Raw genomic sequence first — 27,018 nt, 5'->3', positions numbered from 1 at the left:
CGTCAGGGGTTGTGGATGAACCACTGTCTGTCTTCTATTTAACATTATTCTTACATATTAGATCAAATTGTTGTATGTTATTATATGTGTAAGTATACTTAAATCTTAAAGAATGTAATTTCTACAAGTTTTTAAATAAATAATTTGAAATTGTTATTATCTATTGTACTGATTGCCTGTTCAGTGTTCTCACTTTTTTAGGGAGTTATGTAAACATTTAAGCTAAAACAAGGATGAAACTAATCAAGTTGTCACATAAATTTAAAATATATTGTGATTTTTACAAAGTTTTTATCAGTTAATTTTTTGTTAACTGATAAAAGGCCCATACATCCAAAGGAAGACATTTTGTGTGTGAAGTAGATGGGCACATTGAAAGCACACTTTCTATTTCTACCTAATAGTTATATGGTAGAGAATACCATAGCACATTAAGCTTGCCATTTGTATAAATTTTTATTGTCCAACAAAGAATAAATTAATTATGTAGTTAATGGAAATCATGTATAATAAATTCAGTGCCCAGAAAATTATTTGTCATATGTCTCATATATATATACCTCTAACTCTTTTAAACATCTAATTAACATAAAAAAAAATATTGAACATGTAATCAGTTGCAATACAATTTATCTTATTGAAAATATAACCAAGTTTTGTTGAAATTATAACAAACATTAATTAATTGATTTTTTTAATTTTTATTATTATTTATTGGAAGTCAGTAGATTGTCTTTTGTTTGGATCAACTTATTTTATTTTTATTATATTTTCTTATTTACATTTTCATTAGGCTCTATTAAAGTAGATCATTACACTATATGGAATTGTATGACATGTATTCTACTAGTTTGTCATAATACAATTCTTTTATAGTCATGAGTTACAATTTTATTTAGATATGACCATTATTAATGTTTCAGCCTTGTTATTCAATAATTGAAATGAAAACATTCATTAATCATAACACAAAATATAATTATATGAGAAATTGTATAATTTGTCATCACTAACTATTCATTTATATGTACACAAATCGCAATATTTAGAACTCTCAAATAACACTTTCGCTGACTGTGCCTTGATAATTGCTTGTGCCTGACCTATTAATCCATGCCAACAAGGTTTTTATAATAGGTGCTATCTATAGATATTGTGTACCGTTTTTCATTCTTAAAATTTTGTAGATGGCCTATTGATATTATTTTATAGAACTTCAGAAATCAAATTGGAGACAGTTCCCAAATGCCTACAAAAAGAAATCAACCCAAATAACTTTCTAATGGGGATATTATTTCAGGATTTTGGAGAATCGAGAATTTACGCAATCGTATAGGTAAAATAATCCTCTTTAATCAAATATTTCTGCCTTGTGAGCGGAAATGCGATGTCGCTACATTAGTCAGTTCGTAACCACTACCGGTAACCTGATCGGAATATAGAGTTAACCCTAGAAAATGTTTATATTTTACCTAAGTGACCACTTTATTTTCCGTTTTTATTTAAAACCTTAAATAATGCAACGTATGTTATTAGGTATTATTTCCAATGCTTCTAGATATATATCAAACAAACTTAAAATATATAAATCCTCCTGTTCTCTAGAATCAGAGTTGTTAAGTAAGTTCGTAGCACCTAAATCTAACAAACCAATAACTAAGTAGTCAATTATTGCGGACGCTACGCCTCCAAAGTCTACAATGATTGGCCTTTTCATTTTTGTTTCGGTCTCCGAGGACATGATCGTAGATTGGTTTATTTCTAAAAACGGAATAGTAACTATTACTGCGTTAATGATTTATGTTGGTGGGGTACTAGTAAATCATAAGAAAAAAATCGGTGATCCAGCGTGACGTGGACGTCGATAGAATAGAATAGAATAGAAATCATTTATTCAAATAAACTTACATTGAAGCACTTTTGAAAAGTCATTACATTTTTTTTAATTTACCGCTCGTTCGGAAAGCTGTCTCATCACAAGAAGAACGAGCAAGAAACTTGCGTGATGCTCTTTTAAATAATTTTATTATTATTTTACATTTTTAAGTTTAATTGTGTGAATACAAACCACCAATTAGCACTAATTCAATTAAATACTCAAAAAGAAAAAAAAATTTAATACATAACCAACTGGTTAAACAATTAATAAGAGGAAATCAGTCATAGTGATTAGAGCAGACCAGTCCCTACAAGCAGCACCCGTTCACGAGTATGACGGATGAGCCAGCCATCACTGCGCTCGACCATATTTTAGGGAGCCCAATGACCCGGCCCACCACGCCGCCACAAGTCTGGACATTTTAGTGAGCATGACTACTCAAAACACTAGACCACGTCAAAGCTACTCACAATTGCCATCTGATAGTTATAGTATTCACATTTTACATAAGAATGCATGCGGCAATTAATACAAAAAACCGCTACGCTTTCATATTTCTAAAATTAATCAATTAAATCAAGAAAGCAATGAGAAAATAAAATTATAACGTTGTATGCTAATAAACTAATTAGTTGTTGTTAGAAATGGGACTGTTTGATCCCATTCTATTTTGTAACAATCCTTTCCTCTCGGTCGTATGTTGTCGTATGTCACTTACCGTTTTAAACCTATATTTGTTAACAAGGTTGTTAAAATTTCGTTCGGGGTCCAGTATTTTATCATAAAATTGACATATTATAAAATCTAAAGCAAAGACGGTCTGACGTTATTCAGAAGGCAACTGGTAGTGCCATTCACATGGCTGTATATGCTGTGCAGAATTATGCTGAATGGAGGGAAATTGTTCGTGGTTGTGATCTTCAGTTGATTTTTATGGCACGAAGTTAGACCATTGGTCGTACTTAGCCTTCTAATATGTTAGATTAGAGACTAGACCCAAAAGATTACGGTTTGTACCATTATATCGGATATCACACTTGGCCTTTTGTTTATTATACAACTTTTGCACGGAAACACGTACAGGAGTTATGTAAAGTTAAACACGTCACTCGGTATTAAACAGTAAACAAACCCGGTTAAAACTACGCAAGGGTGATTCATATTACTGACCTTATTACATATTGTAATCTAATCATAGAGCATATTTATAATAATTTTTTTATCAATGATTTTTTTTTCACTTTACTCTGAATGGAATATACATGGAATATTCTTTGTTAGTCTGAAATTAATAGCTATGATAATACATATATATTATATTATGTGGATCGTTATTACAGCAACGTTTTTTCCTAAAGAAACAGATCTATTAAAATTACCTTTAATATAGAGAAACTGCCTTATCGAATATAGAACTTTTTCTGGTTTATAACAGACTAGTGAAAAGTCTACTCGTGATCACGGTCGGTGAAACGTGGTCAAAACGTCGATATAATTCAGGTAAATTATCATAGTTGACCTAAATAATCGTGTAAATTAGATATGGTCCAACCATATTGCAACAGATATGAAATTTTTTTCCTATTAAAAATAAGGTTACGTTAGTCCAATCTCTCATTCTTCCCATCATTGATTATGCTAATATGTGTTATCCCGATTAAGATCGGGAACGATGAAGATGTTGTAAAGAAACTAGACCGACTACACAATGATATTAGATTTATTTTTTGTTTCCGTAAATATGATCACATCTCCCATTATAGGTCCCACCTTAATTTGCTCCCCATTCGTCAGCGTAGACAACTAAGACTATTTTGCACTCTCTGCTCTATTTTTTCCTCTCCTTCCTTTCCGGAATATCTGAAATGTAAATTTCAGTATCTTTGAAACTCTCATAATCTGAATCTTCGTTCTAATAATTCTCTTTCACTTCACACACCACTTCACAAGTCTGGCTTCATGTCAGACTCCTTCATGATCCAAGCTTCACAACTCTAGAATGCCACTGCCGAAGAAGGTATCCGAGAACTTCCAAATAGATTCTTGTTCAAAGGAAGAGTCCGTGCTCACCTTATGAACTCATTACAACAATAGTAGCTACTCGTCATCTTCGTTCGTAAATAAATCTCTTGTCTTTATAAATCCAATCTTCGTTTATAAATCAAAATTTTTGTCGATTTTATTATAATATCTAGAGCTTAAATCTATTTGTTTGTATTTAGGGTTATTGTCTTAATCTACTAAAAAAAATCGATTTAGAAAATTAATAGATAGCTATACTATTCCTGAGTAAGATAGGTTTTAATTTTCATGGAAAATTTCGAATGGGAGATAGTGTTTTCTTCTAGAATTTTATTATGTTACTGTTTCCGATAACCTGAGGTACTACGATGAATCACGACTCGCATTATGACATACCATCTAAAATGAAATTAACGTTATTTCAATTTATATTTGTAATAATCGTTAATTGACGTCGGTTGAAAACAACGTTGACTTTGAAAAGTAAGACATTATTGTTGAGGTTTCTATTTTACAGCTAACGGTTCTTCACACGAGAGGACCACGCGCGCTATTTTGTTTTTATTTGATGCCATTGTTTATTTTGTACAGCTGTTGTATGTCGCGGCACGTCCCGAGAAAGCAATAACTTTGCCTTTAAGGTTCCGTGACCACTTACAGTTATATCATTGTAGTGTTTTTATTACCCATTGCTACGGAAGCTTATGTTTTGAAATTAAACTAGTTGCAAATAGTATTACCAGATAATGTAGTTAAAAGCATGATGCTTATACTTATTATCATAATGCTCATCAAAGACACTTCTGTCACTAACTTTGCAAAGTTAGCAAGGAACGAGCCAACTGCTTTAACTTAATTTAGTTTGTTGACGATTTTTACCATTACGCACATTATTATAATATTAAAACTTATATGTTAAAGTTTTTGTTGGACCACATTTGAAATCATGGTCGTGGTCATATTGATCAAGAGTATTTATAACTTAAATATATATAAAAATTGTTTTTAAATATACGTTCACACTAATCTCCAAACCGTTCAACCAATTTTTATGAAATGTTGTAAATGTGTATCATTTGCTCCAACTTCAAACATAGGATACTTTTAATCACGATAAGAAAAAATAACAACAGATTTTGCAAGGTCCGCAATTTTTTTTACACCGCAACAAATTTTGCCTCAATAAAATTGTTACTATGCTAAGACTCCACTGCTCGATTCTCGAATGAGATTGGCCATCGTTGTTCGTAATTCACTGTAGCCTTGTCAGTCGTCTTACTATGCGCCTTTCAGAGGCCTAAATTTGAAACAATGCTCCAATTTATTTTGTATTACCACTGAATACAAATTTTATATAAAAAGCCTTGTTCGTTAATTTGTCTATTTGCAAAAAATAGTAGAAATCAGAAAATTTATTCGTACAATGTCGGAAGTAAAAAATCCTATTGTCTATATAATTTTTTCAATTGTTAGAAGTTTAATTTACTACTAGTAGATTCGTTAAAAAGTGTTTTGCTCCCTTTGGATCACTTATTAGGAGAAAAACTATATTACCTCTTATATGAAGCAAATAATTGTTTAATAAAATTTCATAAACATCGGTTGAGAGGTTTCAGAAATTAGTGTAAACAAACCTGACAAGGATTTTTATTTTATATTAATTTATACTTTTGGTTCGTCCTCTTTCAGATTAGTAACCTATAAATCTAAAAAAAGTATATATAATATAGTTTTACATGTAAGTAACACCACATTTTTAAGAATCAGTTAAAAATAGATTGTGAAAGTAATATTTTAAAAGTATCGGTATTATGGGATTTATTGTGTTCTATAAGTTTTGTATGGAAACAAGTTTAAGCACACTTTCACAGAATTGATGGCCATTTTAGGAATATTGCAGAGCTTTTTAGACGACTGTCGCGAAAATTAGCTGACATTATGTATGCGAAAAAGTCAGTCAATACGCTCCTATATAAACGTTAAGCTTGTTTAATTTTTTTGTACTACTGACTACTGATGGCAAACAATCATACGGCCCACCTGATGGTAAGCAGTTACCGTAGGCTACAATGCGCGTGAGTAATGCCCCTGCAATACCAGGGGCATTACGCGCACGTTGCCGACAGCCTGGTACAGGTTACTAATCTCTTTGGGTGAAGTACTTAGTATAATTATGATAGAACTTTACTTCTATACGTTTGTTTAATCACTAAATATATGTATTTTTATATCTCATTTGTAATATTGTTGTCATCATCATCATCATAACTATTATATCGGCCGTCTGTCCACTGCTGAACATAAGCCTTTTTTGCCAGTAGTTACCACGCTTGGCAACTAAGAGGGACGCTGCTGCTTATTCCTCGACCTCATTTACAAATAAATAATTGAAAAAACAATGAAAAAATTGTTTTAAAGGTGAACAAATAAACGTTTGTTCATCTTTAAAACAATTTTTTCATTGTATCTTCATTAATTTGGTTAACAAATATTTTTAAGCTTTTGAATGAAAAAGAATTTAGAATTTCAATTAAATATGATTAACAAGTCACGTAAATAAAGCAAAATCCGATTATAGTTTCGAGTATAAACACAAATGACTATGAGCGGTAGACACGCACTTGACCGGTGCCGGCGTTACATGACGGTCTGTCGTCGCTCTTATCATTAATAGGGCTGTCAACGTTTATGACATGTTTGTTTAAAAATATTGTATAAGCCACGCCCGCGACTTCGTTTGCGTGTACAATAAAAACATTCGTCACCATAATTTTGTGCAACATTTATTTAACCTTTTATTTTTTACACCGTATTGTCTGACCTAGTAAATATTGTACTCACAATATAGTTTTAAAAGGAAATAACAATTGAACCTCTATAAAAGTATATTTTTTAATATTTATATATACACTATGTATTAACCTATAATTAACTTAATATATTATGAAGGACTGTTCTTTATGGCAGTTTATGGCGAAGGCCTATGTTTAACACTGGACATATAACGGTTGATATGGGGGGGGGGAAGGGATTGTTAGTAATGGAGACTAACAGTCCCATTGCTAGCAATATACCAAACCAGGTCGACCTCCTCGTGGTTCCCCCTGGAAACTATCATGGTTAATTCCTGATGAATTCAGGAATGAAGGGTTACCATTCCCTTTTCACCCATAAAAAATGATTGATAGGATCTGACTATAAAATAAATATCAAGATAATTGAAGAAAATATCAAACATATTTGAGGAGGAACATAGCAGAAATATATTTTAGAATTTAGAAGGCCTCACTGGGTATTTATTGCAATGGAGAATGGCTTAACAAAAGTGGATTAAATATACTTGACAAATTATACTAGCACTTTACACTTTTACATATGGAATATACAGTTATACACTTTTATACTGGAACTTATACTTTTATTATTATTCTACAATGAAAGCAAAAAATAAACCACAGATCAAAAACAGTTATTACCAATTACAAATTAGAAGGATGACGCAAAAACAATTGGAATCACGTTTTTACGTGAAAGGCTGACACAAAGTGCTGTTTTGCTTCAGTATGATTTTATTATACGCAAAGGTTATATGTAAAGAAGCATTGGTGGGAAATTTCGAATGCTGTTTATTTGCACATTTTATAATAATGTTTTAACGAAATATTTTATGGTCTTCTAAAGGAGTATTGCTATATCAACGTCTCTTTATAAAATATCTAGAATATTCGAATCTAACCAGTGAATCTTTAATATTAAGATAGATACGATATCACTCCGGGAGAAGGTATTGTTAATAATACGGAGGTTAGTCTTTATTGCTAGCAGTATGTCCTGTCTGGTCGACCTTCATGTGGTGTTTTTGGTACCATCGTTGTTAACTTACCACAATGGACCATCTGACCTGAGTTCATAAGTTCATCCTCATCTATTACCAGGGAGTTCTGGTACTCCGTCATCGTATACCAATAGCGCTGACTGGATTAACGTTTCATTATGCTCCTATTAAAATAAAAATACCTTCCATTCATTGGTTTACCACGTTCTGTATCTGGCAGCTCGAGATAAATTATTCTATTGATTATAATATGTAGCCACAGCTAGGTAGGCTGTGGTTACATCAATATTGGCATTGTCCAGGTATTTCCCTATATTAATATTTCCGCTTCCCATTGTTTTCCTGCTATTGTGTATTATAAACATAGGCATGAAAAGGTTATAGGTTAAGGAAATAGGTCGTGTTTGTCTAAATACATTGTTTATCTTACTGATTGCTAAAATTGGTTCTTAATTAGCGAAGATACAAACGAAAAATATTGTTGAATTTAGAATCTAATTCTTTTTTTAATTAGTTTAATGGTTTTTAATTTTTTATAACCACTCATTCAGCCAATACTAGTTGTCTTTAAAGATCAGTTATCTATCTATTTACTTAATTTCTTCCCCTCTTATGTATTTGTCTAGAACATATTACGACATAAATTTTACTATTTGGCTCTCAAAATTGCTATAGAGTATTTCTTTTGCCTGTTGACTTTTCTTGAGTATTGTATGGATCAAAATAAAAACTGAGATTTACACAAGTTCATGTTGCGTATATAATAAAAAATCTTACTTATAATCTTATTTTGTAATCTTTTTGAATATTCTAATACAGCCACATTATAATCACAACTGCGGTCTTATGACTTTTGTCAACCTTAAGTAAGTAAACTACAATAAACGGATTGAGTAAGTCTCGGTCAGAGCTTGTTTTCAAATAAATTAGTTAGCGCCAAACAAGATCGTGTTACTTCTAACATGTTAGACCTCTAACATGATAATTAATAAAGTTTTGGCCTGCCGTTAAAGTAACTAGTAATAATCAGCACATAAATTTGATTCCATTTATTATTGAAATCCAATTAAGCGAAGTCATTTATGGCGTTTTGATGTAATATGCTATTAAATTGAAATGGATTTGAGCGTACATTAGTCTGTTTCGTTAATTGCCTGCTGTTGTACAAATGTTTATTTTTTTAATCTAACATAGTCTAATGAAGCTGTATACATTGTTTACCTCAGCGGGATTCGTTTTCCAATTTTAGAGTATACTACTTGTATAACCTTTAATAAATAAATGATTATTGTACTTTTTGTTCGTTAGAGATTTTTTAATTTGTTAAAGTCATTCAAAAGATTTCAATAAATAAAATTTAAGTACAAATATTGTGTGCTATTTACAGAATTCCAATAGAATATTGAAGGATATCATCGTGTCGCCCACACAGGTTACTCTATTATGTCCATGGTTACTGTTCATGTCTATAGGCGACAGTTGAAACTTTTCATAGGTGGATAGTTAGCTTTCTTTCTGTAATTAGTTGCATAAAAAAAAATTAACATATACAAAATTAACTATTTCCAATGATCCGTTATTACAGATTAGTATCTTACATACATACATACATATCAGTCACGCCTGTCTCCCATTAGGGTAGGCAGAAACAATGGAACGCCAAATGCTTCGATTCAAACAAACCTCTTTCGCTTCTTCCACATTTATCAATCTTTTCATATACGCTCGCCGGTTACGGGTACTTTTAATTTGGCCCTTCTTCAGCACGTCGTCTATTTGGTCGACATACGTCCATCTAGGGCGGCCCCTACCGATATCTCCATTCATTCTTCTTCATTAGTATCTAGTTCTGCTCTATAGTTCTGTATAGTGTTATGACGTATACTCATTATCATCTTTTTCCATGTGCATTGTCAAAAATCTTTTACTACTGTGCAGACTTCCACTACATCTAGTTCCGGTAGTTTTGGTTGTGCGATGCTGTCTGTAGAACGATTTCTCTATTTCAATCTGCATTTATTTATATTCTGTCGGCCAGTTTCTTTATATATATATATATATATATATATATATATATATATATATATATTTAGATTAATTGTTCTAAATGCAGTAGACGTGTAATATAGGTGCTTACTGCGGTAACGAGCACGTAACGGGTTAACATTGAAATTATATTAGCTGTATAAATCATCGCGAGTATTACGTTTACAGTTAGTATTGCAACATCAATATTCATTTAGTAAAACACTAAAGTACCCCCGTTATTCGTTGCGCAACTGGCTATGAGTATAAAGTTTGACGAGTTGATATTCCAATTTTGAAATGCGATCGTTAATAAACTGATCCTTTTTAATGTCATTATGATTATGGAATTATGTATTGGGTATGGGTCATAGCCATATTTAAGTGGGAGAGGGGGAGGGGCGTGCTCACTCCAGAATAATCTGGTGCTTCGAGCGGAGCTTTTAGCCAAGATACTAAAAGTACATAATGCACCATTTTTTAAGATGCCAGGCCCCATCTGGAAAACAATCTTAAATACGTCAATAGTATGGATGACTTGCTTCCAAGTCAAGTCTCTAACATCAATTATAATGATTTTCTATCTGCAATAATTAGATATGTAATAATAATAAACATTTTTAGTATAAAAACTGACCCTTTTCTTAAGAACAAGAATGCTTTTCGCATACCATTCTATGACTTGCTTTTGTTAGCTTGACATTTCTTTTTTATGAATTCTATTGAAATATTATTATCATCATTTCAGCTTTTCATAGTCTATTCTTGAATATAGGTCTCCCCCATATACCGTCATATATAACCGTCTTGAGTCACCTATAACATAAAGGATCGCTTTATATTGCGTTTGACCGTGCATCTTGTCACGTCGTACGCAGCACACGTTTAAATATGTATATCCATGAATATGATAAGAATGATAGAATGAAGACGAAGCATGACGCAAGCGAAAGACGGCTTCACTCAAAATTTAATACACAAACACAAGTGAACCCAGGTCTCCGTCCAGTGGCGAATACAACGTGATTTTTTGTCATCTGTAGATAAAACTCATTTGTCTCCACAGATCCTAAAATTGTTTGTAAAGGAATCTTGCACCCTATTACTAGCAATATATCCTGACAGGTCAATGCCGTTCTTCATGGAAATCTGGTGAATTCGTTGTATTGGGCCTACTGAACTAATTATATCAATACTTAATGGTATCTCCGATACGTAAACAAATAGGGTAGGCAATATAACGATTCCATTTTCATCTATTAAGAAACCGCTAGTGACAAGTTTGAAGTCATGATTTTAAGTGAAATTCGAGGGTATTAGGTTTTTTTAGGGTTGGTCCGTTTCCGGGATTGGTGATTACAAATTTAATTCACGTTTTAAAAATTCTTTATGTGAACATAAAGAATTTTTCAAACGTGTTTTAGATCCTACTGAAGTAGGAGACTATAATTGGATACGTAAGGCGTATTTAAAAAAAAAATTGTAGTTGTAATCTGATTTCATGTGAGATTTTAAATAATTTAAAAAAAGCAGTTGTGTTTGCATGGCTGTGTTTCGGTTTGAAGGGTGAGATATGGCGTGAATTTACTGGGTACAGAGGAATAACATCTGAGTCCTCAGGAATGGCAACGCATGGGAGGTATCATGGGCGAAACAGTATATTCTGTTATGTCCATGGTACTGCTCATGTCTATAGGCGACGGTTACCACTTTCCATCAGGTGGGCCGTCAGCTTGTTTGCTCTAAGTTGTATAAAAAAATCTATGATATTAAAACTTTATGATAATAATATTGCTCACGACTTAGGTTATATGTCTATTTCTATAACTAATAACGCAACTTTTAAAATATTTGTAGTCTAGTGTTATTTAATTCATTGTAATTGTTACTTCATTTTTTCGCACTGTATAACTATGTTAAACTAAATGCTGTGAATACCTATAATAGGCATGTGCATTAATATTGTATTATATTTAATGTTTGTTATATATGTTATAATGCAAAAGCTGTTGGTGTTCCTTTAAATAAATAAATAAGTATTTTCCAGTTGACGTGAGGTTTATATTTCAAAATTATTTTTTTACCTGTTCAAAATTATTGTTTTACACTCAATAACACTTCCCACTGGAGGTAGGAATTGTTAGTAACGCGAAGTACCATTTCCATTGCTAGCAATATATTCTATCAGGTTGACCTTCACTTGGTACTCCCTGGAAACTATCGTGCTGAATTCCTGGTGTATTCATCACGACATACTAATTGACCTGCATTTTTACTCTCAACTATCATCCCTCACGGGTACCCCGCTAGCGTACCGTTAGCGCAGGAGGGGTTAACATTCTATAGTCATCCCTCTCTCTAGAAACACTCCTCAGTAATAATGTTTTTTTTTTCCAGGCGGTTCCGATAGCAACAAGGGCAAAAGCAAAAAGTGGCGGAAGATCCTCCAGTTCCCACACATATCACAATGTTTAGATATAAAAACAAAAATAGGTAAGTATTTATGATAGTTACTTATAATTATGTTGTAAATTAACTTGACACCATTGGAGCTGTCGCACGCACTGGTTATTTATAACCATAGATAACGAGTCAAACGTTTTTATTTCTCATACGTATGAGATGTCGCAGATTACTTACGTGTTGGTAATATAATAGTATAACTAGATAAATCATGGTAATCTTAGAAGTTGAATTTAGAAATAGCGTTTGTGTTATACTAGATTAAATAAAACTTAAAATACTTTAACACCAGAGGGACACTGTATCAAAGTCACCTGTTCGGGTACCTCTGTTCATTCGTGTTTTTGCCTTAAAGATTTTCTATTTGCGTTGTTGTATTTCGGTTTGAAGGATGGATTATAGCAAAATAATTACAGGGCACAAAGCCATAACACAACAGTCCTCAAGAATGGCAACGCATGAAGGGTGTCATAGGCGACACAGTATACATTGTTGTGCCCATGGTACTGTTCACGTCTATAGACGATGGTTAGCACTTTCCATCAGGTGAGCCGTCAACTTGTTTACTATTCTATGTTGCATAAAAAATACTATTTCAAACTGGCTTTAACTGGAACAAAATGACTATGTATGGTATGGTAGAGTAAAAATGAGTATATATATACATAAAATAAACAGTGACGTATTGATAATCTGTTTTTTTTTTAAGTCACTTAAAATCTATTTTCGTGGTTCAGTTTACTGTTAAACACAAATAAAATCGCAATTACAAGTTAGTGCCAGAATAAATTTTTCTGAACAAGGAGTTGAGAAATCTATAATTGTAAAATAATACTGTAGTTTGGAATTCCAGCATACACAATGTTCAGATCAACCTTTAGGGCCTGCCGTGAGAACTATGCGAGTGTGCCACCATAAAAGAAGCTCAAGTATCGATAGAATGTGTTGCATCAACTATTGCGTTTGTTATTGACACAAAATAATTATATGCCTCTAACACTTAGTTAATAATGATTATATATTTCAAACTTAATTGAATATAAATCAAATAATTTAAAGATGTAGATTGGAATTTAAATAAAATTAATTTACGATTGATACTTCTCTGGCAGAAAACGTCGTTAACAGATGTAATTAATCTAACGGTCGATAGTACTGCCTTGCTAAAAAGAAAAGTAATTAAATATTATGAGATTGAATTTATTAGGTACATACTTTTTGCTGCTAAAATGATGATAACTTGCTGAAAACAATATAGCGATTAACAACTTGTTAGCAAGGGTGGGCTTATCTCTGAAAGAGATTTCTTCCATCCAAGCCAGTGTAGTAAGAAAGAAAGTAACTAATTGGCGGGTAATCTAGTGCAGGAAAGGTACCGGTAAAAATAATGTAAACGGAACAAACATACACAAATTGTGAATAAATAAATAATTGCTTATATTTATGACTTCGTCTCCGTGGCCGGAATATCTTCACTGACCGGGATAAAAAGTAACCTATGTCTTTCTCTATCTCATATAATACGCGTATACCAAATTTTATAATGATAGGTTGAACTATTAAGCCCGCAATAAGCAAAAGACAAACAAACTCACTTTCACAAACTACGATATTGTACAAACAGGTACCATAGTAAACAAATATAAGTTTAATATAAAAAATAGCAAAGTATACAGAAGAAATATTTCTTGGAAGGATTTTTCATATTTTTGATATAATAACTGAAATACTGAGGCGTTTTCGATAACATTTCTGTGTCATCAATTTGTACGCATATTCTTTTCGAAAAAAAAATTCAAAACGGTTTACAACTGACGTGGTTATGAGGTAATAAATATAAAACTACAACCGAATTAAGAATTTCCTTCTTTTTGAAGTAAGTTGAAAAGGAGAAGTAATGGAAATGAGTGACTTTGTACCACTTGAAATGATATTGGACGCTCAGGGAATGGATGAACTAGAGCCTCAAGCAAATACTTGGGACCGGATCGGTAGTGGTATTTATTACAGTGTACATATGTTAACTAGGTAATCGGTTGCAAGCGTAGGAGTAATGGCACTTCTGCCTCCTTATCTCGATTACGAGTTCCGCTGTGTTAGCTGCATGTTCTATGCCTCTACCTAGCTGCTGTTTGATCTTTATTATATATTGTCATTTAATATTTATTTTCATAACAAGAGCTGTAATAGCAATTATTGTTAGATAAGCTAGTGTATTTATGCATGAATCTGTTCCGGTTGCAAGAGTATAGCTATATGGCTGTAAAGTTCCTTCTAAAATATCGTAGAAACTTTTGTCGAAGTATGTGTAACATGAAACTTTAGCTATCCGGTCAACCCACTTAGTAATTATAAATGAATCGATAAATAATAGTGACGTTACGCACGCTCACATCACACTGCCCTATAATAGTGCGTGACCCAAAAAGCATACTAGGTCACCTTGTAGTTTAGGGAACCAGTGTACTTCCTTAACGAGGGGAATGAGTCTCCCCCTCATGGGATGCTATGGCATCCATCGCGTGCTTAATCTCAATGGCGTTTAAATGTAAGGAAACGGTGAAATTATTAAGTGAAATGTTTACACTTGGAATTGACACTGTCAAATTTTGTTAGCACAGGTAGGTACCGAAGTAGTCGTTTAAAAATTGATAATGTCATTACAGGGTAATGAAATTATCGATTTTGAAGCGACTTTAAAAACGAACACTTTCTAAATTCGATTACACTTTTTCTGTTTACGTTGCGCGAAAACTTCAATAATTCAGAACGGGTCTTGATATTTTTTCTACAATAAATATGCCACCAGCGATCGTCTCATACAAATTTTGTCGCGATTAAAGACTGATTTTGCTACAGGACGCTAAAACAGCGATTAAGTTCTAAAAACAATCGCCCAGCTCTTCAATATAAAGTTTTCTTACGTGTATCATTGTAATACTAGGTACAAAGTTATATTGAGAATTTGTAGCGTAGTTTATAAACTAATGTGGTAATGTAATGAATATTTTTTTAATTAACTATGTTAGTTAGATTCTCCTTCTATTTATAATATAGATTTATGCAGAAAACATTCATATAATAATAAAATACGGTACATTCAATGCGTAAATTGTTAGAATATAAGAATATAGTACGAATCTAAATCTCAGATTAATTCCTATGTCTAGATAGAAATTATTTCAAAAACATTTAAATGCTTTCTGTTTCATTTCTCTTTTAATATCTGTATATATATAATATAAATTTTGTACAATGAAAAGTTTGGAAGATGTATGATACTCTATATTGTAACAAAAGCTTAAGTAATTCAAACTTTCTCTTGATTTGCTCTTTCATTTATTCTCCTCCGTCCCGCTTAACGCTTAAGGTGAATTTTTTTTTTATGTTTATAAATAATAATCGCATTACTTGTTCAAATTCTCATTGCTGAATTCTGTTCGTTTTGGTAACGGTAACGTTCTCGTGGAGTGCATAATGCAACGTTAAACTGCATTGCATTTGCATATCAACCCTACTTATTATCATCCATTTCAGGAGCAGTCTATATTCTTTACTAATAAAATTTAATAGTAAGTTTGTTTATCTCTTGGTGATTTAACGGTTCTAGACCAACAAAGCGTCGGTATCGTGAAACTTGTCTTACTTGGCTGTAGATTGATTAGTAAGCAAATATTTTTTATTAAAAAAGTATATTTTGATCATCGATTCATCAATATGACTTTTATAAAAATATAATTAATTTCGAAATTGGATCCGCCTTTTCAAGCCCTTTTTGGTAATTTTATCCCTTTGTAAACGTTGTTATTTCAGTTAAATTTGGGATATATAATATATGGTCAACAAATATATGTTTTTTACGTATTTTTCTGTATTGTTATTAGTAATTTATTTGTAAAATTTACATATTAATTTATTTGCAATAAAAATAGTAGTCATTAAAACATACAAAAATAAAAACAAAATAAGATAAATTCACGTGTTACTGCGAGATGCATTACTTAATATTAATTTAGGATAAGGAGATATTTTTATGTTATTGGTAGTGACAAAGTCGCTGACAACGGTTTAAATACAATTCAAACGTTTTTATATAGCTATTTAAAACACGAAGAAAGAGAAGTTTTTGTCTGAAAAGAGCTTATTACTTAAAATATATATTTTAAGTTTGCAACAGATACGAGCATGCTGTAAGTCATAAAATTGCCTATTACACTTTTAATCATCAAGTTAGTAGAATTTTTATGGCTATATTGACCACAGATGTATGCGGTACAAATACTTATTGTTAATTACAATAATGGAATGACATACTCTGTGACCTAGTTATTTCAAGGTGGTATTACTTGTTTCCTAGAAATGGGAATGCTATATTAATAAGAAGCACTATCCCATATTACTGTGTTATGTAAAATTGTGCAATATACCTAAATCGATATAACTAAAGTAATATTATAAAGAAGAACTATCTTTCGGTTTGTACTATAATGGTTAAATTTAAAAATTCTTAATATATTTTAAATACTCTTTTACTTATAAAAATCTCCATTATCATGTAATATAATAATTTTTTAATTCGTTTTATACATGAGTTCTAAAGAAATAAACATAAAAAAATTTAACCGATTTGAGGACCTCCACTTTTTTTGAAGTCGGTTGAAAAAGTACTAACCTTATATAAATACAGAGTAATGTATAAATATATTCAAGTGCTGTACTTATTATGAAGTAAGTTGTAGGTGGATTGGGTTCTCAACTCGTCTGTAATTTTAGTGCCTATGTGATGGGTGTGATTACGTCGCCTATTTAAAACCAATTTTATGAGTTATTTTTATTATCTATAGTTTTCACGTGCTTTTTTATGCAGATTCAAATTCTGCTTGTTTGGATGCAAAATGTACCTAATTTTAAACACCCGAATTTTTGTTTTTAAGTAAGATATATTTAATCTAACGTGTCTACAAAACATCTTGTTCATTGGTATTTTTTACTCACGATTGAAGTATCTGTTTTTTTTCCGGAACAAAATTTACTTGTTTTAAACATAATATTGACGGACCATCATTGCCTCCGGGTATTTTATCTATAAATTCCGTTCAGACCGAAAACTTTAAATCAAATTTCTTATGAAATAACTCAGCATATAAATAATTTTACATGCCACGAGGTTTTTGATATTTTAATAAATAATAAGTATTACAACCATATTTTTAATTTTGATTTTATTTAATTATTTTTATATACAAAATATGTAGAATTAGTTTTGAGTATAACCTTTGTGAGATAACGCTTAAAATGTTTTTAAAAAAATTAAATCTATTTTAATTCCGATTTCGCGATTATAGACGGAGAGCAGTGATGCTCTAAATAGGGGCGTGTGGAAAAGTTAAATAAAAACCTTGCACAGATACAGAGTAGATAGTTTAAAAAAGGGTCTCAATATTATTTATGGTAATATTAAATTAAATATAAAATTCATTTATTTCAGGCACTCAATCCCATAAAATTTTATTACAACAAAGTTAATTTTAATAATATAATTTCAATCACGAGTATAATATATGTATAATATCAATAAATACAATATTACCATCATCATTTCAGCCGTTAACTGTCCACCGCTGAACATAAGCCTTTCCCTTAAGGGGAGTTTTTTTCAATATATTACTATCATATTCATAAAAATCCATAATGCTCAATTTGAAATTGTTCCACTGAGTAACAAAGTTGAGACAAGACAAGCGCTTGATGATTAGAAGTCCCAGTTATTTTCAGTTTGGATTGTTAATCAAATTTATATAGGTATCTCCTAATGGCGATGACGTTCCGACTTAGTAATCGATTAATCACCATTTGCATTCGAATGGAAGGGAAGCAGACTTGAAATCGTAGCTGTCTCGATAACAATGAGCTCATTCGATTAACGCTGTATTTCATTTGCTTCGAAGTTGCGGCAAATCGCGTAAAACAGAGGGGTTACCATGAAACAGTCAGCTCGAATTTAATTCGTAGCTGAAACAAAATGCTACCGAAATAAGTAATGAATTTTCTTTGGATTTATTTATACACACACTCATAAACGCTGATTCTAGAATCTGGAAATATTGCAGATAGATTTTTATTATATAGTGTGAGCGAACAATAAGAAAGGAATTTTGAAAATTCAATCTAATGGAATAAAACATGGGTTGAAAGTTTGTATGTAATTTTATCGGTTTAGAATAGTAGACGTTAGTTTAGACACGTGAAATTTTAAATTTAGTACCTTGGTTCATAACAAAAATTAAAATCTTAATTAGTTTTAATAAGCCAAATAATTTTTTTTTATAATTATTTACATTTAATCTTTATTAAAGCCCAAAATTTGCAATAATTTATGTTTTCGATTGGGTGAAAGATAATGTATACTTGCACGTAAATAATAAATATGTCATGAATACGACGATATTAAGATAATGGGCTCTTTACTTCTTCATTGTGTGTATATAAAATAAGTTGGACACGGGGTGAATTTTAACGTCATTAAACTGAGACCAAATCGAATGTTATCGAAAACATCTTAAATGGACGTACTGACTTTATTATTTATATACTTTTCATATTTGACGTATATTGATGTTATTTAGATGGAATAGTGCAACCTTCTTCATCTTGAATACATGAATAACTATAATAAAGGTGATAATTAAGCCGTATTTAACATCAATATCCATGATGAGGATGATAATAATTATGTCCTTACCATCTATACAAATTGCGAGTTATGTAATTTGTTATCCTTGCTGTATTTATTATTTATGTCAAGAATAGCAATTCTAAATGTATACTTGGTTAATAGATACAAAATTAATATACACCATGCGCTAAATTGTTGATATGGGCATATAGAATCCTAGTTTGGTTCTTGACATTACCGCCTGGAGCGTATGCACAGAAGGGGGCCAATTTAAATTAACTTAGTATGTGTACTATTATAGACATGTACTTCTAGCACTATTATAATAGGTAGTTACTACTTTCTAACTCTTTAAAAACTTGATATAAATTATATCATTGCATTTTATTTAAGCGTAATTTTTCTTAATTGTCTGTAATCATTGATTAATAAGAGATATATTAAAAAATTAAAAGTTACAACAAACATGAAGCCACTTATTGTGACGATGTTTACGTCGCAAGTGATATTATTTTTTAATTGGCGTAGTTATTATTTATAGGACCAATTATTATCGATTTTTTAAAGGACTTGAAAAGGAAGAGTTTCTGAATCTATGTGTTGGTTACGCGATTTCGTCACCAATTTTTTAACATTTCTTTTTGCAATTGATAGTATTTTAATCCCGTGTTGGTTTCATGTGAAGATTAAACTTGTTTCTCGTAAATAAAATAATCACATGTCTATGTGACAATTAAGTCGTGTATCAACATATTTTATAATAAGAGTCCATAAAGGTGTTCAGAATTTCATAAAAATTAATTGTTTTCATACTAATAAAAGGAAGTGGCCAAACTTCTATTATAAAAGCAAGGGTAATAAAATGATTCATCTGGTGTAATAATTTATTTACACATGATATATTCACATTTGTGCAAGGGTGTCGTAAAAACAATAAATCAAGCTGCACGGTAGTAGGGACAAGTAGGGCTACTACTACCATGCATATTATTGAATGTAATATTATTATTAGTTGAAATAAGCGAATTTTTTCATTATTTAGGAATGAGTATCCTGTGTTTATATAGGAATGGTTCACGTCACCCAAAATGATACCTTGAAACGACTGAAACTTGGATCTTACCAAATTGTGAATGTACGATCCTGTTATTTTTATCCGAAGATATTTTTAGTGCAAATAAATTATATATTTTCTGTCAAATGTAACTTAACAAATAACAGCTTCACGTGCTTTCTGAACGAGTAAACGAGTAAAAGTGACAATGATGTTCTAATGATCGAAATATGAATTTTATGATTCAGTGATCTGGACTAAGGACGTTCCGATCTCTGAAAAGCAATTAAGTGTTTATTGATTGAGATGTTACTGTTCGAGTAATAGGATTATAACAGGACGATTTAAAAATTATTTTGTACAAATTATTATTTAGTAATACTAGTTTTTCGCTCGCAACTTCGTACGCGTAGATTTCACTAGTAATTTTATAACATTACAATTACTTTATTAATATTTTGTTTATATAGAGATTCTAAATTCGATTTTATACATTTATTATGTATATGGTAAATATAGCTGTTAGTTTACATACATTCTAATGACAACCCTGGGTATTAGAGATGCTACACGACAACACGACACACATGTAGACTGTAAATAAGCGTGTGCACAGAGTGGCGGTTTGTTTTCTTTGTACAAAGATAGTTAATGTTTGTACAGACTTCAAGGGATTAAACAATGGTTTTCATAATGAAGTTGGCCTTTCAGGAAACAATCGTAAATGAAATTTCTTCTACCAATTAAATTATTATTAGAATCAGAACAATATTCTAAATGTTCAGATATTTATTAAAAACATGCTGAAAATGGCCAGAAAATATTATTTATTACTGTTTGATAATTATATTTTGTGCAAATTTAATTATCATATCAGCTGTTAATTGCCCACTGCTGAATATAGTGTGGCAGGTGGGTTGGCAACTGCATTTAGCTTTTGGCAATTTGGCAACTGCTGCCCATCCCTCGATCATTAATTTCCTTTAGTCGTCTCTTATCACGTCCACGGGAAAGGTAGGGGTGGGCCCATTCTATAATTAAATATCTTCATAATTAAATATATTCAGATTAAACATCATTATATTTATTTTATTATATTTTCTGAAATATAATAAATCCTGTATTTCATTAAAATCTATGTACAAAAAATATCATAAAGGTTAAAAGCTTCTTCGATCGTTCTTAAATACGTAGATTGGACACGCCTCTTGCTTTCTAATATTCCATAAATAATATTGCAGTGAGTGCCACCGACGGTAACTTCGTGACAGCGAGGTCAAAGGTTCAATCTGCTATTGGGAAATAATTCCTTTAATGCGATAAGCTGTTAAAAGCTACAGCATACGCAATGTTTATCATCTTAGGATGTAATGTGTATTTTAGGATTTTGCAGAATATAATAGAAATTTATTTGCTCTATACAACCGGTTAACATTATAGTGGCCATGTAGATAAACAATAATTTTAGCAGCTACTTAATTGCCTTAAAATTGTAGACATGCACAGTTTGTATTCTTATTTCTATTGTTAGAACGTCGAGTTCTATTTTCGAGCGTGTATTTCCTTCACTAGTTAGTATTCTTCTATTATAGGGTTAAAATCATGGAATAATGTTGAAAAGCAAATCTCGTTATTTAAATTTGTCATTACATACCTGTTTAAAAGCAGATTTGATGATGTTTGTATATTAGTTGATCCACCCAGTTTTGTACTCATCAAAGTTAAACTTTGATGAACAATTAAAAAAACAGCATAATGTCGAGTTCAGAAGTTCGCATCTGAAGGAATTTAAAATCTGTTTATACGATTACAGAATACAACAATTGCAATAGGGGAGTAGCCAATATTTCCGCGTTGAGCCTAACGTCACCTTTAGATTGTTCTCAACGATTTCAATCCAGTTGGAGGTTAATTACTATTCTTTAGCTATCTACTCATCTGAAGCTTAATACACAATTACAAAATCTACGTATTAAATGTTTTTATTTAAAAAATTCTATTTATTGTTTTTAGTTCGGCGCCTTTGTCGTAATGTTTGCTGTCTCGTCGATGTTATTAATTTCGAGAACATTCGGGTTTCACCGCCCGTCAAATATCGTCGCATCACAAGCTTCGAGTCTTCAAAGACGTTGGTATTTGTTTGGCACTGGAAAATAGGGAATTCCATAGTACACGCTGTGTATACTTTTTATTGCTATTTAACGAAATTTATACACAGCGTAGACGTGTATGGAACAAAAATGTTTTTTCTTATCGTGTTACACAATTCAAATTGTCCTTCATTGCTGAATAATAACATGATAAAGGTTATATTTAATAAATGTCGTTTGATACGCTCGCCCACTTTTGTTCGACGTCGAGTTATTGTAATTTGATGATGGATGACATTTTTGTTTCAAGACAATTATATCGCAGCAAATTTAATGCACATACGGCATTGTATGAGTGTGATTTGACACGCATTCTATCTATACGAGACATACTCGTAAAGACAAAACGAAATATCAAATATATCACAACAGATACCTAACCGACTGTATTTTCAAGTAGTAAATATTTCCTTGTATATAAATATTTGGCTGCGGTAAACGCTTACCATCAGGTGGGCTGTATGCTTGTTAGACACTTTAGTGGTATAAAAAAAACTCAAGGAATCAAAATGGTCATTTAATAATAAAATTTCAAAATAAGAATAAATTAACGACAAAAAAATATAAATTCAGTTTTTTATTTTTCTTTCTTTACTTAATTTTCTTATGAGAGAATCTAGAATTTAGAACATTCAAAAGTAGTTAAATTCGCAACACAGAATTATTCAGAAACGATATTCATATCGAAAATGTGAAAAAAGGAATATTTAAATTGAGAATTTTCTCATTTTCAATATAATACTTTATCTTCAGGGATTTCTTACAAACAAAATGTATCACAGCAGCGTGACACTATTGTTGTATAAAATATCGTTGCGTCGCCATTATCCGGAACATGCAAGCGGAAGGTAAACTTGCCTACAGTCGCATGTTACACAGATGTTTCATCGAACTGTTTTTTAATGAAAATTATAAATAGCATGCCTATAATATAACATGGAGGTTGAATTCTGATAACGTCGAGATGGGGCTACGCAAACTTGTGTTGATAAGGAATAATAAAGTCCAGAAGACAGGATCTCTTGTCGAAGCTGTAACATCAGTCAATCTTTACGCCTAGGCTGTCTGGGTGTAATATATATGAGATGCTGTGGGATACTTTTACTTAGATTAAACAAAGGTACAGGAAGAGATTTTGTTTTTATACAGGGGGACAAACGAGCATGGGGCGCACCTGATGGTAAGTTACTACTGCCGCCCATGATCACTCACAACACTAAAGGCAATGAGGTGTGCTGCCGGCCTTTTAAAAATTATTTCTTTTTAAAAGTCCAGCAGCTCTTTTCTTGAAGGTTATGATATACAATATATAAGCTATATTAAATTTTTGAGTTTTGACTTCCATGACTTTAATGGTTTGTTAGTGAATATATAAACTTTGGATAGAAATAAGTATTATTAGAATATTATGTCACGATTACAAATAGGATGCAACTACTAACAGCAAAACGGTATTTTTTTTTATTTGTATCCGGGGATGCTTATAAAACGTGAGGATTATTTAAGTGTTTTTTTTAATGGATGAGGATGATAATCCTGTCTGCGCTATCGGTATCCGCTGTGCGAGGTACCAGTGAGAGATGATAGGTTAGAATGCAAGCAGGTCAGTTGGCACCTCGCGAAAAATTCTATAAGAATTAACCACAATGGTTTTCAGGGGAAACCACGCGGAGGTAGACCTTAGAGTGTATATCGTTAGCAATAGGGCTGTTAGAGGCTATTACTAACAATCTCTTTTCCACCTATTTGGGTGGTTAGAAATTATTTTACCATGTTGATGTTGTTATGATTCAAATTAAAGCTTAAACAAGCTGACGACCCACCTGATGGAAAGTGGTAAATGCCACCTATAGACGTGAACAGTACCATGGACATCACAAAATACACTTTATACTTGCTTGTCTATAAGTCTCACTGGGGCAGTGTACGCAGAATTTAATTTATTTTTATTATAAATTAACTCCGGGGGGAAATTTTATTACTACGCGGCCGTTACTTAAATTAGCTTTTTAAGTGGAACCGTTGAGTAATGTTTTTGATTACGAAATTAATTTCTTTGAGTCGCATGGATTGGTCACTTCAATAGATTTTAATGAAATAATAATAATTCTAATAAAACATGTGAATTTTCGTTCGTTTTTGTCCGCGCGTACTTTCTTATCTTCAGTTCACGTAAGCAACAAATGATATGAGATATATAATATAGATGTATAATATAGTAATAGATGGATGGATTTTTGGATAAACATTCCTAATGGATGCCTGTGTCATAAGATAAACCATACAAAATTTCCTTATCCTTATCCTTACCTTGTGTTTAAAGTCTATACGTAGACCAGTCAATCTGGACCATCTGTTTCGTTTACATTGATACTTTTCACAATTTATAATTGTTTTTTTATGCAACTTAGAATGGGGAACAAGCTGACGGCCCAACTGATGGAAAATAGTAACCGTCGCCTACAGACATGAACAGAATTGTGTATTTTATATTAATAACTGTTTCCTAACGTTTCGCTTGCACGAATCAGTTATTTTCTCTTCCCATAGGAACCTCATTTCTTGTTACGTTAATGTTAACTCGTGTGCAAACTATTATATTCTCCACCGATAGGCTATATTGTATAGATTGAGTAAACTGAATCGTTTTGTTAATTTTTGTCGTCTACAAAGTAATAATTTTTATTCTTTATTGTAAACAAATTTTGTTAGTAAATGTTTAACACATTGTAATTTTAAAAATAAAAGGTAATTTGTTAGTACTCGTAACATTGAAGGAGTTGTGCTTCTTTGAAATAAGTATTACCGTCTTATCTATTTTTACCGTGAAGTAATAATACATGTTGTCTGTTAAATCGTATATTTTGCTCAATTATTGCAAGTATCAACCCGCTTGAAAACCGTGACAACTACGGGCAAAACCTTCCTTTAGGGGGGAAGTCTATATTCGGCAGTGTACAGTTCACAGATGATATGATAGTGATAAATCGTAAATATTATCAATCGCTACATAATCAATGTAATCTCTGACACGAGATGACAAGTATATTTCTCAGGAATGTTTCCAGACAAATGGATCTAAATCTATGTTTTTTATATTGCTTGTCTTGTCTATAGGCGACACGGTTATTTTCCAGGAAATGGGTTGTTGTTTTCTTAATTTTTATGGTATTTCCGGTAGTTTAAAAACTATCGACTTCAAATCTCTATGCTAGCCAATGTTTTTCATAACTGAACTTGCTTTATACGTCTAAAATAGATGTTACACTCGATGCCCCAACCCTACCAACTGTCGCTAAGTGTCAACAGTTTTACTGTCTATATAAAGAGTTAACATTTATATGTTTGTTTATGTTTAATCTCTAAACTTGCCGATTGTAAAATGGTCGTATTGAATAAGTAATGTCCATTTGGGAAGCGTTATCGTTGAGTTGGGTTCAATATACTTAAGTAACGTTAACCGCGTCGTCCCTGGGTTGGGTGACCGTGTTTTAGTAAATTAATTTAACTTCAACTTTGTATTTCTAGTTATGAGTCCTAAATATGAATTTGTACTATTCGGCAAACATTTTTTGCTATGCTGTTATCCACTTTTTGCATCCCGTAGAAAATTAAATCCAAATATATTTTTATATTTTTCAGTAAAAATGAATTTCCGTAATATTATTACAGTCTTGTGTCCGATTGTTTATTAAAATAAAAAATAAAATTGTCCTTTATTTCAATTTCTCCTTTGACGTACCTAATCTAAAAAAAAATGTCAAGTAATTAAGAAAACGGTCAAACGTATATTCTCGAGAAATATAGGAAATACATTTTGTTTTTCCCTTAGTCATGGTACGTTTGTTTTATTTTTGTAAAATGTATTTCTTTTATTAGCCATGGTATATTAACAGAATACAAAAAGTTCCCTACAGGCGCCAGCCCTACTCGCACTTTTTTTTTACCGCTCTGGGGTTTTAGAATAGATACTTTGGTGATGCGGATCTTAAAACAATTTGCATTTTCAATTTATCTAATCGACGGTTTCCGGTAAAGATATGTGAAATGGATCTGAAAACGTAACTAATATTCTGGATTTGTGCTGACAGTAGTAACCCTTTATAATAATATGTCCAAATGCGTTGTTAAATATGCATTGTTAAATAATATACAATAATAGAATTGTTAGGTAATCCATTCTTCATCTACACCATTTAATGTATTAATTATTGTTTAATGTAATCATAAAATATTTTTGTGTAGATTTATGATTCTTAAATCTTACAATAATACATTTTACTAAATGCTTATAATAAAAATAATTTTATGTAATACTAGTGATCTGTCTTTGTACAGATAGATACAATTTTCGAAAATATATAGTGTTTATTACGTAGCTTACAGACGTAGCTTTCTATAAGTGAAAGAATTTTTAAAATCGATGGAATAGTGTTTAATGTTTTCTATTACTAACAATCTCAACTTTACTCTTAATAATAAACAATATAAACATTTATTACATTAATGTTGAAATTTCAATTTTAACTTCATATTGTATATAGTATTACGGCACGTCACTTATTCGTAGAAACCTTAAACGTCTAATAAATGCATTTTTAATCGATTTAATAAAAAAGAAATTGAGAGTCTATGTTCTAGTGTGTCTTTTGTTTCTTTTTTGTATGTCCACCTATTTCTCAGTCAGCTTTGGATCGATTTTATAATTTTTGTTGTATTCGAAAAGGATGACTTTGGTGACAATAGGACCAAATCCTGAGTTGGTTCCATTGTCACTAAGTCAGGATCTGATGAGGGGGATCCCAGGGAAATTGAGGACAACCTTCGAATTTTACATGCCTACACCCTATTTAAAATTTAAATGTTCTACAAATTTGAAATTATCTAATGAAGTCCTATTCTAATTGAAGGTGC

At 31.5% G+C, this 27,018-nt stretch overlaps 1 protein-coding gene across 1 annotated transcript in view; it reads left to right on the top strand.

Moving 5' to 3' along the window:
- Positions 1-27,018, top strand: part of LOC113514241 (G protein-coupled receptor kinase 2) — a 64,004-nt gene that overhangs the window by 3,833 nt on the left and 33,153 nt on the right. The window contains exon 2 of the mRNA XM_052895307.1: positions 12,159-12,254. Coding sequence (XP_052751267.1) covers positions 12,159-12,254 — 96 coding nt within the window. The remainder of the gene's footprint in view (positions 1-12,158; positions 12,255-27,018) is intronic.

Source organism: Galleria mellonella, unplaced genomic scaffold (genome assembly GCF_026898425.1).
Source record: "Galleria mellonella isolate WM207_F2 unplaced genomic scaffold, CSIRO_AGI_GalMel_v1 utg270, whole genome shotgun sequence".
Lineage (NCBI taxonomy): Eukaryota > Metazoa > Arthropoda > Insecta > Lepidoptera > Pyralidae > Galleria > Galleria mellonella.
The sequence above is the reverse complement of the archived record's forward strand: the minus strand, read 5'-3'. Positions and strand labels throughout refer to the sequence as shown.